Source organism: Ictalurus furcatus, chromosome 24 (assembly GCF_023375685.1).
Source record: "Ictalurus furcatus strain D&B chromosome 24, Billie_1.0, whole genome shotgun sequence".
Lineage (NCBI taxonomy): Eukaryota > Metazoa > Chordata > Actinopteri > Siluriformes > Ictaluridae > Ictalurus > Ictalurus furcatus.
Window position 1 is genome coordinate 17,692,264 of NC_071278.1, and position 16,107 is coordinate 17,708,370.

Consider the following 16,107-nt stretch of genomic DNA (forward strand, 5'->3'; position numbering starts at 1 on the left):
AAATGAATGAACAGAGTGTTAGACAAGGAGATACTGAGACCAACCGTAGTTCATTAGTGAAAAGACATGGAACCAGAGCACCACTCGACTACAGACTGCTGACAAAATAAAGGAAGAACCAATAACATGTTAGTAAGGTGTTAGGCTATTATCCATGCATTTTCCCATGCCGTTTATCCTACACAGGGTCACTGGGGAGTGTGGAGCCTATCCCATGGAACTCTGGGCACAAGCCTGGGGGGGGACGACACCCTGGATCGGGTGCCACCCCATCGCAGGTCACAATCACACACCCATTCACACTCTACGGACAATTTGGAAATGCCCTACAATCAGCCTACAACGCATGTTGTTGGACTGGGGGAGGAAACCGTAGTACCCAGAGGAAACCCCTGACGCACGAGGAGACCATGCAAACTCTTACGAGACACCAGAACAGCTTCACTGCATCTTAGTAACAATTCTACACATTTCTGGAATTACTGAAAGTGATGCGTGTGTGTCTCTCACACACACGGAGTCACGTGAAAAAATAAGTACGTGGACAAGCAAACATCTGATCATCTTTGAAACGGTGCCTATTAATAAAGTTGATATACTTGAATAAAACCACAAAGAAAATGAGCTTTTTCAATCATTTATTCAAGAGAAATATCAATAGATGTGATATTCTTCTGTGGAAAAAGTAAGTACACCCTTGGCCTCAGAAGCTAGTATTGCCCCCTTTAGCAGAAATAACTTCTTGGAGGTGTTTTGCATAATTGTCCACCAGTCTCTGACATCGGCTTGCTGGAATTGTTGGACACTCTTCCATGCAATATTCTTTCAGTTGCAAAATGTTTGTACTGTTGTTCTGGCATGTTCTGCCCGTTTCAAATCCCCCCATAACATTTCAATGGGATTCAAATCCGGGCTTTGACTAGGCCAGTCCATAACCCTCCATTTCTTCTTTTTGAGCCGTTCTTTGGTGGATTTGCTAGTGTGATTAGGATCATTATCCTGCTGAAAGACTTTCGTTCAACTTCAACTTTAAGACAGATGGACTCATATTATCTTCAAGCACTCATTGATATGATGCAGGATTCATAGTTGAATCAATGACTGCAAGCTGTCCAGTCCCTGAACTGTGCTTCACAGATGGTATGAGGTGCTTCTTGACTTTGGTCACCGCCAAACATGTCTGCTGTTACTGTGGCCAAACACCTCAATCTTTGATTCGTCTGTCCGTAGCACATTATTCCACAAGGCCTGGTCTGGACTGTAGTCTTGCTTTTTCCTGGCACGTCTCCCATGCAGGTGAAATTTGTGCAATCTGTTTCTGATTGTAGAAGCATGCACTTTGACACCAACAGCTGCAAGACGTACTAGCAGATCCTGTGATGAAATGTTGGGGTACTTGGACACTTCTTTTTGCATCAGACGGTCTGCTCTTGGGCTGAATTTTCTGGCCTCTCCAGTCCTGGACAAATTGGCAACCGTTTGAAATCTGCGCCGTTTGTAGATGATTTTCCTTACAGTGGAATGATGCGTTTCAAATAATTTGGAGATCTTTTTAAATCCCTTGCCAGACTCATAGGCATCCACAATCTTTTTTACTGAAGGCCTAGAATTCTTTAGATCTTGGCATGATGACACCACAATAGCAAAGGGAACACCAGGCAGTAGATATGAGAGGGGTATAAATAAGACCTGCACTCCCTAAGCAGGTTCTAATCACTGGCAAACAACCTTGAACCCCTGATTCTAATTTTATGGATTTGAAGGTGTGATAAATGTTGGAGTATACTTAGTTTTTCCATGTGACTGATCTGGTTTTTTTTGTTTTGTTGTTGTTGTTAAATTGTGAAAATCACTACAAAATGTCAATTTTATGTGTCATTTGATAGAGTGTATCAACGTTATTAAAAGGCACTGTTTCCAAGAGGATCAAATGTTTGCTTGTCCAAATATGTAAAAAAAAAAAAAAAAAATTAAAATAATAATAATAATAATAAAAAACCCAATAATTTTTTTTATTAAGATTTTGTAGCAATCACTGATTTAATTTTAAAACACTTACTCCTTATGACCTTAACGACATGCATAAGGAGTAAGTGATCATTAGTAAGTGATCCAATTAAACATGTATTCATAAAACAATGTATCTCATGTGGTGTTACACCTACAATCACATCTAGAATTATTGGCACCATTTCTGTAAATATTATTTCAAACATCATTTTTATCCTAAGTAGTAATGGTTTCTCGGCTAAACGCTGGTTTGAGATTTATTCCACGCTTAATATTTGGTGAAAAATCCTCAGGAGAGAAAAACAGCAAAATATTCTTCACGGGTTTTAACCAAAGTTTTTAATCACTGTGTATAATAATTAGCTTAAAATAATTTCCTTTACACGTGCCAACGATTCTCGAGCTGTCTCTGTCAGTTTTGCTTGTGTGTATAGCTGCGATACGCTGAAGTCGTACTGTATACTTACCCGAAGGCTGCTGCTGTGGGATCTGCATTTGATTTTGAAGATTTCTGTGAACACAAACAGCTTTACTAAGGCTGCAGTATTCATTTAATGCTGAGTCATTCCTTATACTGAACATTAACTGCACTGACTAAGGATTTTGAGGTGGATGCTTAATCTACTTGCTTGTATGCTGGAAAATTCCAGCGTTTTCTTCACCCAACATGCTCATTTTACTTTGCTTTGAATTTGAGCCGGTGCTCTTTTAAGCAAATGGTTGCTTTTAAAGTGACGTCCCTAAGGATTCAAACAGGACATATACAGAACTCAAATACGCCACACAAAGGATTGTAGGCTTCTAACCTTCTATCTTACCTTGGACTATTGAACAATACTCATACTCATTTTATTGTTGTGACTCATGATCTAAAACCCACGTTTAAATCTTAACCAAAGTTAAGGTCCGTTGTTAAAAGTGCTATATAAATAAAATTCAGTTGAATTAAAGATTTTCCTGTGCTGAAAACTTAAAGTTAGAGCTTTACCTCTGACTGTAACAAAGCTCTGACACTGGAGACTTCCGACAATGTGAAATTAATCAATTCAATCAAAATTTTTTTTTTTTTTAATCTGGTCTCTTAATGCCTGCTGTACACAGGAGCAGCAGAGCGGTCTGGGAGCACAGAGAGAAAAATCACTGGGACACTTACGTCTGGGTCTGCATGAGTGGCATGCTGGTAGTCTCGTAGTTTTCTGGGTGGATCGGCGGCACCACCTCTCCGCTCACAGGGTTGAACACGGGCAGTGTGGAGAGAGGCCAGGAGATCTCCCTGTTCTTTGACATGCTGCGCAGCTCCTTTGTTGACTTCTGAATGGAGCTGTGGTGCACCAGCTGGATACTGGGAAGATTAAGGAGTGAAACATATCTAAGCGCTTTGAACATGCATACACAGTATATAAACAACAAACCGTATACTCTTTATTATAACCAGAAGGAAAAAGGAAATGCTGACGTGTCATGTTACACCATACAACCTACAAAGCACACTCTGTACAGTACACTCTGAGGAATGAGCATGTTGTGTTATCCCTGGTCACGTAATCTGGGAAAAAAAGCTTCATATTCGACACGTCCCACTTTCTCCCATCTCACTTTATTTCTCGCGCCATCTCTTTCAAGCCCAGATAATTTTGTGGTTTGTGTTTTATTCGCAGGCCACTAGATCTGAACCTGAATCTAAGCAGCCGGATGACAACATGGCGTCTTCATGAATGATGGATGGTAATGTCATGAGAGAGGACACAAGAGCGTAAAACATAAGAATAAAACAAAGGGATCACCTAGCTAAAAAAAAAAAAAAAAAAAGGACAACAGAGAAGCGAGAGACAGGAAAAGAAAACAAGACAAAAGAAAGACACAGGAGAAGAAACACTTACTCTGGTGTTTGCATGTTTCTTTTTCGCCTAGAAACAAAACAAAATGTCTGAATTAAATACTAATATTAATAGTTTACAGACAACCACACAAACGTGAATGGGGAGCAGGTTCGGGTGAAGGTCTCTTCGGGTCGCGGTACCTCTGGTGATCAGTAGATGTTGGAAGGCACTCGGAACATTGACTGGCCAACGTGACATGGAGTGACAGATGACGTGTCCATCGAGATAATGATAATGGTCGATGGAACCTGAGTGCTTGTATAAATAACTCAACCAAAATGAACAGACCATAAAACTGGATGTTGGATGAGAATGATTGCTGAGAATGATTGAGATTGATGAAAGAGCTGCTTTTTTTTTTGTCCTAATAGGCCTAATTAAAATTGTAGACTGAATTTAAATACCCACTTTCCTTAACTAACTTTTATATATGCCCTGTAAATGTAGCACACCCGGTGTAATTATGATTATTTAAACCACTGTAGATTGACTGCTGTAAAACATTCACAGTCCATGGTAATATTTACCTGAATGTCTGCGTGCGTGTGTGTGTGTGTGTGTGTGTGTGTGAGAGAGAGAGGTTAGCACAGTGCACTTACACTCCTTCTCGGCGACAACACATTGAATAGCCCAGGATGACGAAGAGGACCAGAGCAACAGCAGAAGGCGCAGCCAGTGTGACCAGAAAGTCAGCAAAATAGTCTCTACTTTTCAGTGACTCAGACGGTGGATTGTATTCGCCGATGTCTAGCAGCACTCCAGTTCCCGGTTCTGGACGGCTGTTGTGCACAGGGATGACTTTAGTAATATCCACCTGAAGCACACAGGATGAGCAGAAGACAGCATTATAGAAAGTTGGCAAACAGCACTGGAAATCATAGGCTGTACTATTATGGCATACTACAGTCAGTACGTTTACATGGACAAAAATAATCCAATATTAACCCGATTAAGACGACACTCATATTAAGAAACTACCATGCAAACAGCTATTTTTAATTACCTTAATCTGATTAAAGTCATACTCGAAGTAAACACAAATGGAATTAAGACGTGTGGAATATTCCTGTTTTAGTCGCATTATCGACGTGCGTTACAGACACGTACACACCTTAATCACACTATTAACGTCGTGTGGGAGTTTTCACCGCATTGTGCGACAGGACACGTACACACACGGCAGCGCTCGACCGTTTTACGTCAAACAAGAGAGCACGGCTGCATCTGAAACCGCGTACTTACCCACTATATAGCAGGCGAAATACATGTGTTTCGGCTACTATTTAGTAGGTAAGTACGCTGTTTCAAGGCTTGAAGCGGTCGTCTATTTGCACGTACAGCATGATAAATAATTAACTGCACTTGAAGCTTTCGTAAAATTAAAAATAAAAACCACCCAAAACTGTATACGGTACCCTAACGAAGACCAACTGTATACTGATACGTGATATTCTGGAGGGGACGTCGGACGGCGTGGCGCGGTGACGTAATGACGTGTGCCGTCAATCGCTCTATGCTCTATAACACGTAAAACAGGATCATGAAATGCGTATTCTAAAAGCGACTCATGTAAACACCTTAATCAGAATATTGTCTTATTCAGGATACGCTCAATAATTAGATTCCTGCTGTCCGTGTAAACGTAGTCATCGTTAAGACTTTTTATTAGACATTTCCAATCAAGATGAATGCTTGCAACAAATATTTTGTTAAATGGACTTGATTACTGTATATAAGCATGACGGTCAGAGGACTTTTCATTTCAAATAGAAATTTAAGCTGTATGTCTTCTTTTGACATACAGCTTAAATCCAAAATTAAATCCAAAATTAAATCCAAAATTAAATCCATTGGGAATCCAATGGCACTCACAGTGCCATTGGATTCCCAAAGTATGGCCAAAAAAAAAAAATCAAAAAAGCAAAGACATTACCTTCAGCCCAATACTTTTCACAAAAAAAAAAAAGTTTTTTTATTAACAGTTGGGCACCAATTTTAAATGAAGATCAACAATGATTAAAATTCATTTTAGTTCACCGAGGCACCAATTATCCTACACTGCACCTATTAAATATTACATAAATACATGTTACTAATAACTGACGTGCCTTTGATTTTGTTTTGGGTGGTACTGTCTGTTACTATCCACTTGGACTTGCAACTGCTACTGTGGTTGAAGGGAAAAAATGTTGCTGAGCTGTAATCTAAACAGCACACTGCTCGAGGCCAAACCATGCATTGATGTATGGGCTTTTTCCTGCTAGTTCTAGCCAGCGATAGTAGCTAGCTAAAATACAGTGTATAAAACAAAAATGATTATATTAGGTCACTTCCAATGTGTGTATTTCCATCCATCCATTTTCTGTACCGCTTATCCTTACTGGGTCGCGGGGAACCTGGAGCCTATCCCAGGGAGCAAAGGACACAAGGCAGGGGACACCCTGGACAGGGTGCCAATCCATCGCAGGGCACACTCACACACATTCACACACACTTTTGGACATGCTAATCTGCCTACAACGCATGTATTTGGACTGGGGGAGAAACCCCTGAAGCACAGGAAGAACATGCAAGCTCCACGCGCGCACACACAGCGCCGCAGCGGGAATTGAATCCTCAACCCTGGAGGTGTGAGGCAAACGCACTAACCTCTAAGCCTCTAAGCCACCATGCCCCATGGGTGTATTTTTATTACCCAATCTGTCACTCTTGTCCAATATAGCTGAGTCAAAATACAGAGAAGCACACAAACACCTACCATCTTGGTAAACTTCTTCACACCTGATAACCTTGCTAACTTCACTAACATCCCAGCAAATTAAAGAAAAAAAATGAATGCCTTTCCTGTTCAGCAAGGGGAAAAAAAACCCTCTAAACTCCTTTCCCTCTTATTAAAGTATTATATATGAGTCCCCCACTCATTCTCTCCCCTGATCATCTGCTCTTGTAAGGTGACAGCTGGCTCAGTCTTGTGCCAACACTAGAGGGAGGCAGCGAGTAACCAGAGACCGACAGACTGGCTCCTGCTACCAGAGGGAGCCAGAGAACAAGATCTTAATTATAATCAGCGGCAATCCGCCCCAGGTGAACCTGAGTCTATTTAAGGAGAGCTGTCCATGCATTCGCTGCTCAGTCTTGAGGAAACGTTGTTGCATGCTGGGTTGTAATTCTTGGCTGGTAATTCTGGAAACCTTCTTGGGTACAGCCTGGTATTTTATATTTCCCTTAGTTTATCCTTTGGCATTTTGCTCGCTCTGTGCTTGAGTCCCTGTCTCTATGGGCTGCTCATTGGGTTGAATTCTTGCCTTGGATTCCTGGAGACGGTGTTCAGACCCTGCATGGTGTAACCTACCAATTACAGGCTCTCATGTCATTGTGTAGACTAACTTCGTTCATGCCTGAAGTTAGAGTGTGATGCAATTTTAAGTATCTGAGCCAGGGTATGTGCGAAATTTAACACCAATTTCTGACCCGACACCCGTGATCAAGAGCTGACCGTGAACTGTTGCAGTACCACCACGGTGACTTACAGCAATATTTAGTATATTTTCTCAAGGGTCATTTCTCCCTCACTGCATTTAATATTTCTAGATAATACCAGCCTACGTGTATGTGTTAACTATTAAATCCACTGAGTGAGCTGCAGGCTCGGTGAGCACACTATACAAACGAGGTACCATAACTAGCTAAAATGATGAAACTATGAGTTGTTTTATTTTAAAAGCCACTTTTAACTGCACAAATGAAGTGTGTTCGTTCATATGTTAAAGTTAAGCATATCGAACATAGTGTGATGTGGAGGAGTGAGGATGCATGTCTGGCACGGAGTTGTCAAATCAGTGGACGCACACACACACGCACACACACACGGACGTGTGTTTTATGTTCTGTTTGATTTCTGTTTATGATTCAATTTTATGTTTATGTTCAGCTGGTCCCCGCTTCCTCCCTGTCCATCTTTAAAAGTTTGTTACATCATAAAAACCCAAGAACATCCAGGTCCAGTTTGCGTAAATGGTGTCTGTCCTGTCGATGTCTACATTTCACAAGAGAAGATAAAATTGCTTTAGATAAAAGAAGACAAAGGCCTCACCAAAGAGATTTTGCACCAGTCGATGTGGAATTGAGCTCTGAACTTCTTGTCACAACTGATGACCGGCTCCATCTCCTGACTGCAGCGCAGCTGGTTCTGAGGACTCTCCACCTCACGCAGGCATGACGAGAATGGCACGTCTGCTCCCACCATCACATACACGCTACACACATTGAAAGAAAATTCTAATGAAGAAAATATATATATATATGTGTATATATATATATATATATATATATATGTATATGTGTGTGGGGGGGGCTTTAAACAAACCTGGGTTTTACATAAACCTGCTTGCTTTACGTGTAACTATTTAAATGAAAAATTAAAAGGTTTCCCAAACTGCTATGATTATTGCTTTATGTCGTTAAGCATTAATGCACTCAGTGTGATAACAGAACATAAGTCATTTATCCTGCATGCATGCTTTCACTCTCTTTAACAAGACGTGTAACATTTCATCAATAAACGCTACATGATGAAGGCGACTATATTTAAAGGTAAAGAGGAAAACAGCACCACCGCTCTGTTATTCATTGTTATTGCTAAGTCTGTGAAAAAGACCCCCCTCCCTCCATACTTTCATTTTTTTTTCAGAAATGTTGAATAAAAATAATAAGTTAGCCTTACATTATATTGCCTGTGATGCCTGTTATTCACTATGTAAATTAAGTTTTAAGTGTTTAATTCTTCTGCTGTGTTACAGATACAGTGTTATTACTGTGATTACAATGGATACGCTACTGTATATTGTCAGTGATTTTCAAAGATGATATTTTTGTACTATTTCTTTCTCCCCTTCTATAATTTCGAATCTACTGATGAGGTTTTTTTTTTTTTTAATAGAACTTTTATGTCCAGCTGTGTAAAGGAAGCTCACCCCTCTTTCAGGTTGTTGATAGGCAGGGGTACACGTCCACCCCGGTCCAGCGCTGAAGTGATGTTGATGGCATTGAGCCTCTCAGGCTGCCAGACGTTCTTCACAGCACCCAGGAAGTCTCCCAGCACCTCACTGGCTAACATCTCCTCTACGTTCATGTTTTTAATGTAAAATTCTGCCTGATATGGCAAGGGGAATTCTGGGAGAGAGAGAAAGAGAGAGAGAGAGAGAGAAAGAGAGAGAGACTCAGTTCACTGGATGGTGGAGGTTCGTAATGGTTTTAGGTTCAGCTGGTGGAGTAGTGGTGATATACGAGTGTGTTAGAGTAGAAAGTGGGCAGATGGCTGATGACAAACGAGTCACAGCTGGACATAAACATCTGCTCAGTCTAAAGCCACTATAAACTACAAACACAAAGCTTTAAATCATGCTGAAGCTGAGGGAAATCAATTGTAAGATGTCACAGGTTTTTCTATTCCTCCCAGAGCAGTTTTAGAGTTAGGTGACCGATAGTACACTAAAATTAATATAGTCGGAAAGAGATCGTCTTAAAGACAAACATTAAAATCTTGTAAGGAATCTACTATTGTAAAGGATCTACTGTAAAAAAAAATGGGTTTCTATAACAATACATTGCGTTATATAAAAGAAAATGTTATCTATGAAATAAATCGAACGTGTTGCAAATAGGTCATAGCATCCCGTAATAATATTTTTAGAGGATCCCACCTTCTGTACCCATGATGTTAATGACCAAATTGTGCCTTGCTGTTTCAAAAGTGCGTCTGTTATAGGCAGTAATCTGTAACACACAAGGAGGAAAGTCTGGCTAAGGACAGCTTATGTACACGGCGAAATGCAGTAGATGGAAAAGAAGGAATGATGAGTTCATTTTTAGAACAAACTTATTACATCATGACTAAAATGAAAACAATGACATGGATATTTATAACCGAGTTATTTCTTAGGATCCAGCTCAATAATGTCTATTGTGTCCATATGTGCCTATTGTCACCTCGATGATGGTTGGTTTGCCCGCATGCTCCGCAGTGGGGGAGCCGTATAGGACTCCATCACTGTGTGAAGTTCGCTGGATGTAGCGCAGCCACCCAGGCCTGTCTGGATAACCCTTCAGGTTGGTATTAAAGGTGATTGGGTCGTTACTGGTATCCCCTGTGAATCAATTTAGGGGAAACAAGTAAGAATTAAGCTGTGGAATTTTTTTTAGGCCAACAGTTTATTCTTAAACTTGCATGTTCTATCTTTTTGTAAGATTGAGGTCGGTAGAAAAAAATAAAAAAATAAGTATACAACACCAAGCTTTGGATAAGGAGGAAATTCCCCTTTAAAGTATTCCCTCTCCAGAACATGGACGAACAGCACTCCGGCTGAAGGGTAGACGTTCCGGTCTGCATGCGAGCGAGAGATGATGGTGACCACTGAAGTACAGAACAAAAGAAAAGAGGGAATAATTGGATCAAAATCAGACATTATGTTTCATAAATTGGTTTGGTTGCAGCTATTGTGAGCCTTGCCTCAGACAATTTCCACTGTACTTTACAAAGTGGGCTATGGTACGTGAACTCATTTCATTCACCTCATTTCTGACGCATCACGTTAGTTATTTTACGTAACCTTATGTAAAAATGTTAATACGACAAATATTATGACAAAATACACGATCATATAATGCTATTAAGGTTTGTGCGTACGCCCTACAAACATCAAAGTGCATTATGTGTATCTTCTAATTTCATGTATCGCCATCTCATGAGTATTAAAATAATTAGATGCAGTACTTGCACAACTGTACATCAGACAGAAGAGTCTGTCGGGATAACTGTCCTTTTTTATTCTTATATAAAGCTTAAAACGGTGTAAACAAGTTAAAAACACTGCGGTGCCAATGTTTCAGTCCATGTCATCAAGGAAAAGTTAGGTGCAAGAGAAGCCAAAGGTGTAAGCACTCAGTTACATCAACACAAGGTTATTATTAATGAACATCACACACAGAAACTGATACTCACTCTGTATCCTGTCAACATTTTAGGGTCTAGAAATCACATACATAAATAATAATAAAGTGCAAATATAATTCAATTTTATTTCTTATAGCACTTAACAGCAGCTTTACAGATATCCGGATATAGATATAGATGTATCCGTAATGAGCAAGCCAGAGGTGACGGTGGCCAGGAAAGACCACATGAGGAAGAATCCTCGAGAGGAAGTAGACTCAAAAGGGAAACATCCTCTTCTGGGTGACAGCAGGGTCAATGGTAAAACTGTAGGATGGACTGTCGGCCACTAGAGGGTGTTAAACACAGGTTTCTTATAAAGCACGATTTTAACTACACACAGTGACTGCTTATACTTTACATCATGAAACATATGGAGTGTAAGACTGGACAGTGTATCTGACCCTATATCCATTTTGACTTGTGCCCCTCCTGAAGGTTTTCACCAGCTTCTTTCTTTAAATTTATTTGCTAACATTTATCCTTCACCAGATCGTTCACTTTAATGTTAACATCAACGTTAGTCCACAGACGTAATACTGTATTTGAGGTGGGGTTCTAAGTTAATTTGAGAAATCGGTAAATCCGTTTAACTTAAACAATACATATCGATTTAATTTTTAGCTATATAAAATTATATTGGCCCATATTATTGGTTGGTTTTTCATATCACTTTGGCCCTAATGCTGCAGTCTATTTATCAGACAGCTTTTTTTTTTTTTTTTTTCACCATGTCACTCAAAGTGTCCATCTCCAATACAGAGGCTTAACACTAAGCGCTTCCACTGGGGCAGTAACACAATCAGATGATCAGATAATTGTGCAAGCACGCAAGGCCATGTGAAGGTGAGGAACACCTCCCTATTCTAATGGATCAGCTATTGCTAGTTAATGCCAAACCCTTTGCCACAGGCTAATGTGGGAGAGGAACACACACACACACACACACACACACACACACACACACACACACACACATGCTGTCTGCAGTAGAAATGGCTAACTCCAGTTTAGAATTTCATGGCTCGACCTTGACCAAGCCTCACGTCCATTACGTGCCTGAGGAGATACATAGTGTATTATGGCCAGAGTCAAGCACGTCCTAGTGAACCGCAGAGTCAGCTTCTCACCAGCTTCTCTTCTTTTCCGGTCAGGAGGAACTCATGCACTTCACTTTTTTTTATATATATATACAGCCAGTGGGTTATGCGAATATGCTGAGCATGTACACATTACTCTATCTGTTCAAAGTTCTCTCATCAGGAAGTGAAAGTAAGCGACGGAGCTGCATCTGTCTGCCATTATTATGCCGCTGAACGAATCTGTCATCCACAAGGTGAACCTACGCGCGGAAATACTCAGGTAGAACAGAATTTCAATGGCAATGACAACATTTGCAGGAGATTTCTCAAATGTCAAAATCCATAAATGTGCAGAAATGGCTAGTATACGAATAAGAGTTGAACATGATGTAGCTTGATAAAAGTTACATTAATGAACTATAATTGGAGTCAAAATGTCAATCAAAATGCTTTAAAAGGCTCTTATGGAGTGTATGCTTAAAAACAAAGACTTGGAAGATACTGTTTGGTGAGTTACAGGTTTATTTGTGAAAGAGGAAAACTGAAAGCAAGCAAAGCGTTACAATCCACACTGTGTTATCAGCGGTGTTGCCAGGTCTGGACTACTTCTGAACTGCTGTTGCTGGTTCATTATTATTAGTCTGTGTGTTGGGGGTTGGGAATTTTGCACACTTTATCTTAATCAATAAGGAATGAAACACAACAGGGTATACTGTTCTGAAAAAATAAAACAGCGTGGTGGTAGTGATGCGGTTGGAAGTTGATTATTTTCCAAAAACAGCACATTATGAAGTGTTTAATTCCTCTTATACCACGGCAATATGCCAACGATTACATTTCCTTATTTATTAAAGAATGACACTCAATTGTATTTGTTTACAGCTATGTGTAAAGTTGTGGAACATCCACAAAACGAGTTACTTCCTGTTACCACATAGGCTATAGCAGCTGTAAACCGTCGTTCACTAACAGCCTCGCCATTTCTCTATCTCTGGAAGTTATGTCAAAATAAGCAGCATGTCACCTGACATAAACTGAGAAAGAAAAAGAAAAAACGAAAAGCCTCGTGTCCTGAAAACTTTCCCATGGCAGAAAACTTAAATACAGCTTTATCTCAGCCTGTTACAAACGCTGTCACTGGAGACTCCTTCCATAAATGTAAAATAAATACATCTCATTACAGAAAGCTTCACCATAACAAATATGACGTGTTTTTATTTGTCACATAACGCAGTCTATTATTGAGTTTAGATTATGCGGCGAATCCGCCATACAAGTCCACGTGCAATTTATTCCTATAGAAATGATGACACATTTGAACGAGCGCGTTAATATAAACCTGTCATTTAAACTGCAGCTATCAGAGCTGCTGTTACTCAATTTCCTCAAACGACTCAACCCCTTCTGATTAATTAGATTTGACAATTCGACAGCACTGTGGTATAAAACATATTCCTGTTGAAGTCAAATAATTTACAGGTACCTAAATATTCCAGACCCCAAAATAATCACAAACACAAACTCTCCTAAACCCACCCGCTGATACCGATCCCATCTTCAGCTCTGTATGTTACTGTGTAACTGTATTACGTTTCACCTCAGAAAACCGGCCTACTCCTTCTCATAATTACAGTGGAGTGTAAATGTTTCCACGTCTCATGGTTTTTGGATGGAAAAAAAAGGAGAATGTATGTCTATTACAATTTATCTACAAAATTCCAGGAAGTCGAATCTGAGTATACTGCCAAGTCATAAGAACCGAGTGTGAACATTACTAAAAATTATTACGAGAATCCGAAATGATGCTCATAAAAATCTATATGAAAGAGTTGTAAAGTTACTAGAGAATATTTACGTAACATTCAGAAAAGCGGAGGGAAACTGCTGAATTGATGTTATTTCATCGTCCATATCTTAACTAGGAATGCGTCATACAGATTTAAAACTATATCGCGATACTGTGGCAATGATAAATGACGATATGAAAATAGTAACATTTAACGCTATCTTTCAGCATCAGCATACAGCCCTGAAAGCCGTGCAAACACAAACACGGATCCAGAAAATTAAAACTTAATAAGATAAGATAATACTTATTATCTTATAATAATAAGTCAGGATATCTTATAATATCAGGATACATTATAATCCTGATCATCATCAAATACTAAACTACACAACTTAGGTAGGCTAAAAAGAGAATACGACATATGGTAATCTTAACATACAGTATCTTAGTGGGGACTTTTTACATTTGAAAAATGAAAAATAATCAAACACGATGTCTTGTTAGTATGAAGTGCCGTCAGTCCTATTAAATAAATTGGGTCATAGAGGCATTGATTAAAGAACTATAGTACTATAGTAACATTAATAACATAACTATATAGTAACCTTTATTACAATAGAACATGTAATAGTAATCATGATGTTTGGCGTTAATGTTATATTGGGTGTTAGTGTATAGAGTGTTGGAATTAAAAAATATACTTTTAGTTTTTAAACTAAAATTTGTATGAAGACCTGGCAACCCTGCTTATGAGGCCAAAACAGCAGTGCACATCATACAGCTGAGGTTATGGCACAACACACATACACACGCACACACACACACACACACACACACTCTTACACACACTCACCGCCCGTATGAGACACAGCCTTGTGTGTAGAGTCGAGTAAAGCCTGGGTTTGACTATGGCCTTCACAAGCTATGGCGGTGAAGCAGAATGCACAATTAAAACGAGGGAGAACACACACACACACACACACACACACACACACACTCACTATGCACCAACTCGAAGCTGAACAAATTCAAACACAACAGAAGCAGCTGTTTTGTTCTGGCTAGGTGAATGTAAACATCCTTAAATCAGACCTCACTGTAGCTAACCGAGAGCTCGCGCGGGGATAAAATGACGTCTCTGCTTTCGCTCAAACCCGTTAGACAGTTAGCTAGCTCCCGTTAGCTCGCTAGCCTTCGCCGTGGAAAAAAAAACAAACCAAAAAAAAAAAACGGTGAGCGTTCTGCTAACGGGGGCCATTTAAATCACTACATACCTACTAAAAGCCACAGGAAGACGCCGAGAGAGTCCATGGTTTAGTGGTGTCCGTGAGGGAATGTGTTACAGGTGTGAGTTTCTCGGTGATGATAGCAGGGACCGAGCAGCCATCAGCATCCCTCCCGCTAGCTGAAATTCCTCCCTCCCACCTCACCGAGCCCGGCGCATTGTGGGAGCACACACACATCTGGCACAGCAGCTGGAAAACACACACCGCGTTCAGACTGAAACAGAACCCAGCGGACAACGCCCAAGAACCGGGGGATACTTTTACATCACTTTTACATCACTCATACATCACTTTTACACCACTTTTACACCACTTTTACATCACTTATACATCACTTTTACATCACTTATACCTCACTTTTACATCACTTATACATCACTTTTACACCACTTTTACACCACTTTTACATCACTTATACATCACTTTTACATCACTTATACATCACTTTTACATCACTTATACCTCACTTATACATCACTTTTACACCACTTTTACATCACTTTTACATCACTTATACATCACTTTTACACCACTTATACATCACTTATACCTCACTTTTACATCACTTATACATCACTTTTACATCACTTATACATCACTTTTACATCACTTTTACATCACTTATACATCACTTTTACATCACTTATACATCACTTTTACATCACTTATACATCACTTTTACACCACTTATACATCACTTATACCTCACTTTTACATCACTTATACATCACTTATACATCACTTATACATCACTTTTACATCACTTATACATCACTTTTACATCACTTATACATCACTTATACCTCACTTTTACATCACTTTTACATCACTTATACATCACTTTTACATCACTTTTACACCACTTTTACATCACTTATACATCACTTTTACATCACTTATACATCACTTTTACACCACTTATACCTCACTTATACATCACTTTTACACCACTTTTACACCACTTTTACATCACTTTTACATCACTTATACATCACTTTTACACCACTTATACATCACTTATACCTCACTTTTACATCACTTATACATCACTTATACATCACTTATACAT

At 39.5% G+C, this 16,107-nt stretch overlaps 1 protein-coding gene across 1 annotated transcript in view; it reads right to left on the reverse strand.

Annotated features, from left to right (window-relative positions):
- The window catches only part of sgce (sarcoglycan, epsilon), a 17,056-nt gene extending 1,676 nt beyond the window's left edge, over positions 1–15,380 (reverse strand). The window contains exons 1-10 of the mRNA XM_053613450.1: positions 15,027–15,380; positions 10,180–10,302; positions 9,879–10,036; positions 9,593–9,665; positions 8,864–9,062; positions 7,984–8,146; positions 4,490–4,704; positions 3,891–3,917; positions 3,164–3,352; positions 2,478–2,521 (exon numbers count right to left, since the gene is read on the reverse strand). Of these exons, the coding sequence (XP_053469425.1) occupies positions 2,478–2,521; positions 3,164–3,352; positions 3,891–3,917; positions 4,490–4,704; positions 7,984–8,146; positions 8,864–9,062; positions 9,593–9,665; positions 9,879–10,036; positions 10,180–10,302; positions 15,027–15,063 (1,228 nt within the window). The 5' untranslated portion in view covers positions 15,064–15,380. The remainder of the gene's footprint in view (positions 1–2,477; positions 2,522–3,163; positions 3,353–3,890; positions 3,918–4,489; positions 4,705–7,983; positions 8,147–8,863; positions 9,063–9,592; positions 9,666–9,878; positions 10,037–10,179; positions 10,303–15,026) is intronic.
- Positions 15,381–16,107: the final 727 nt, after the last annotated feature.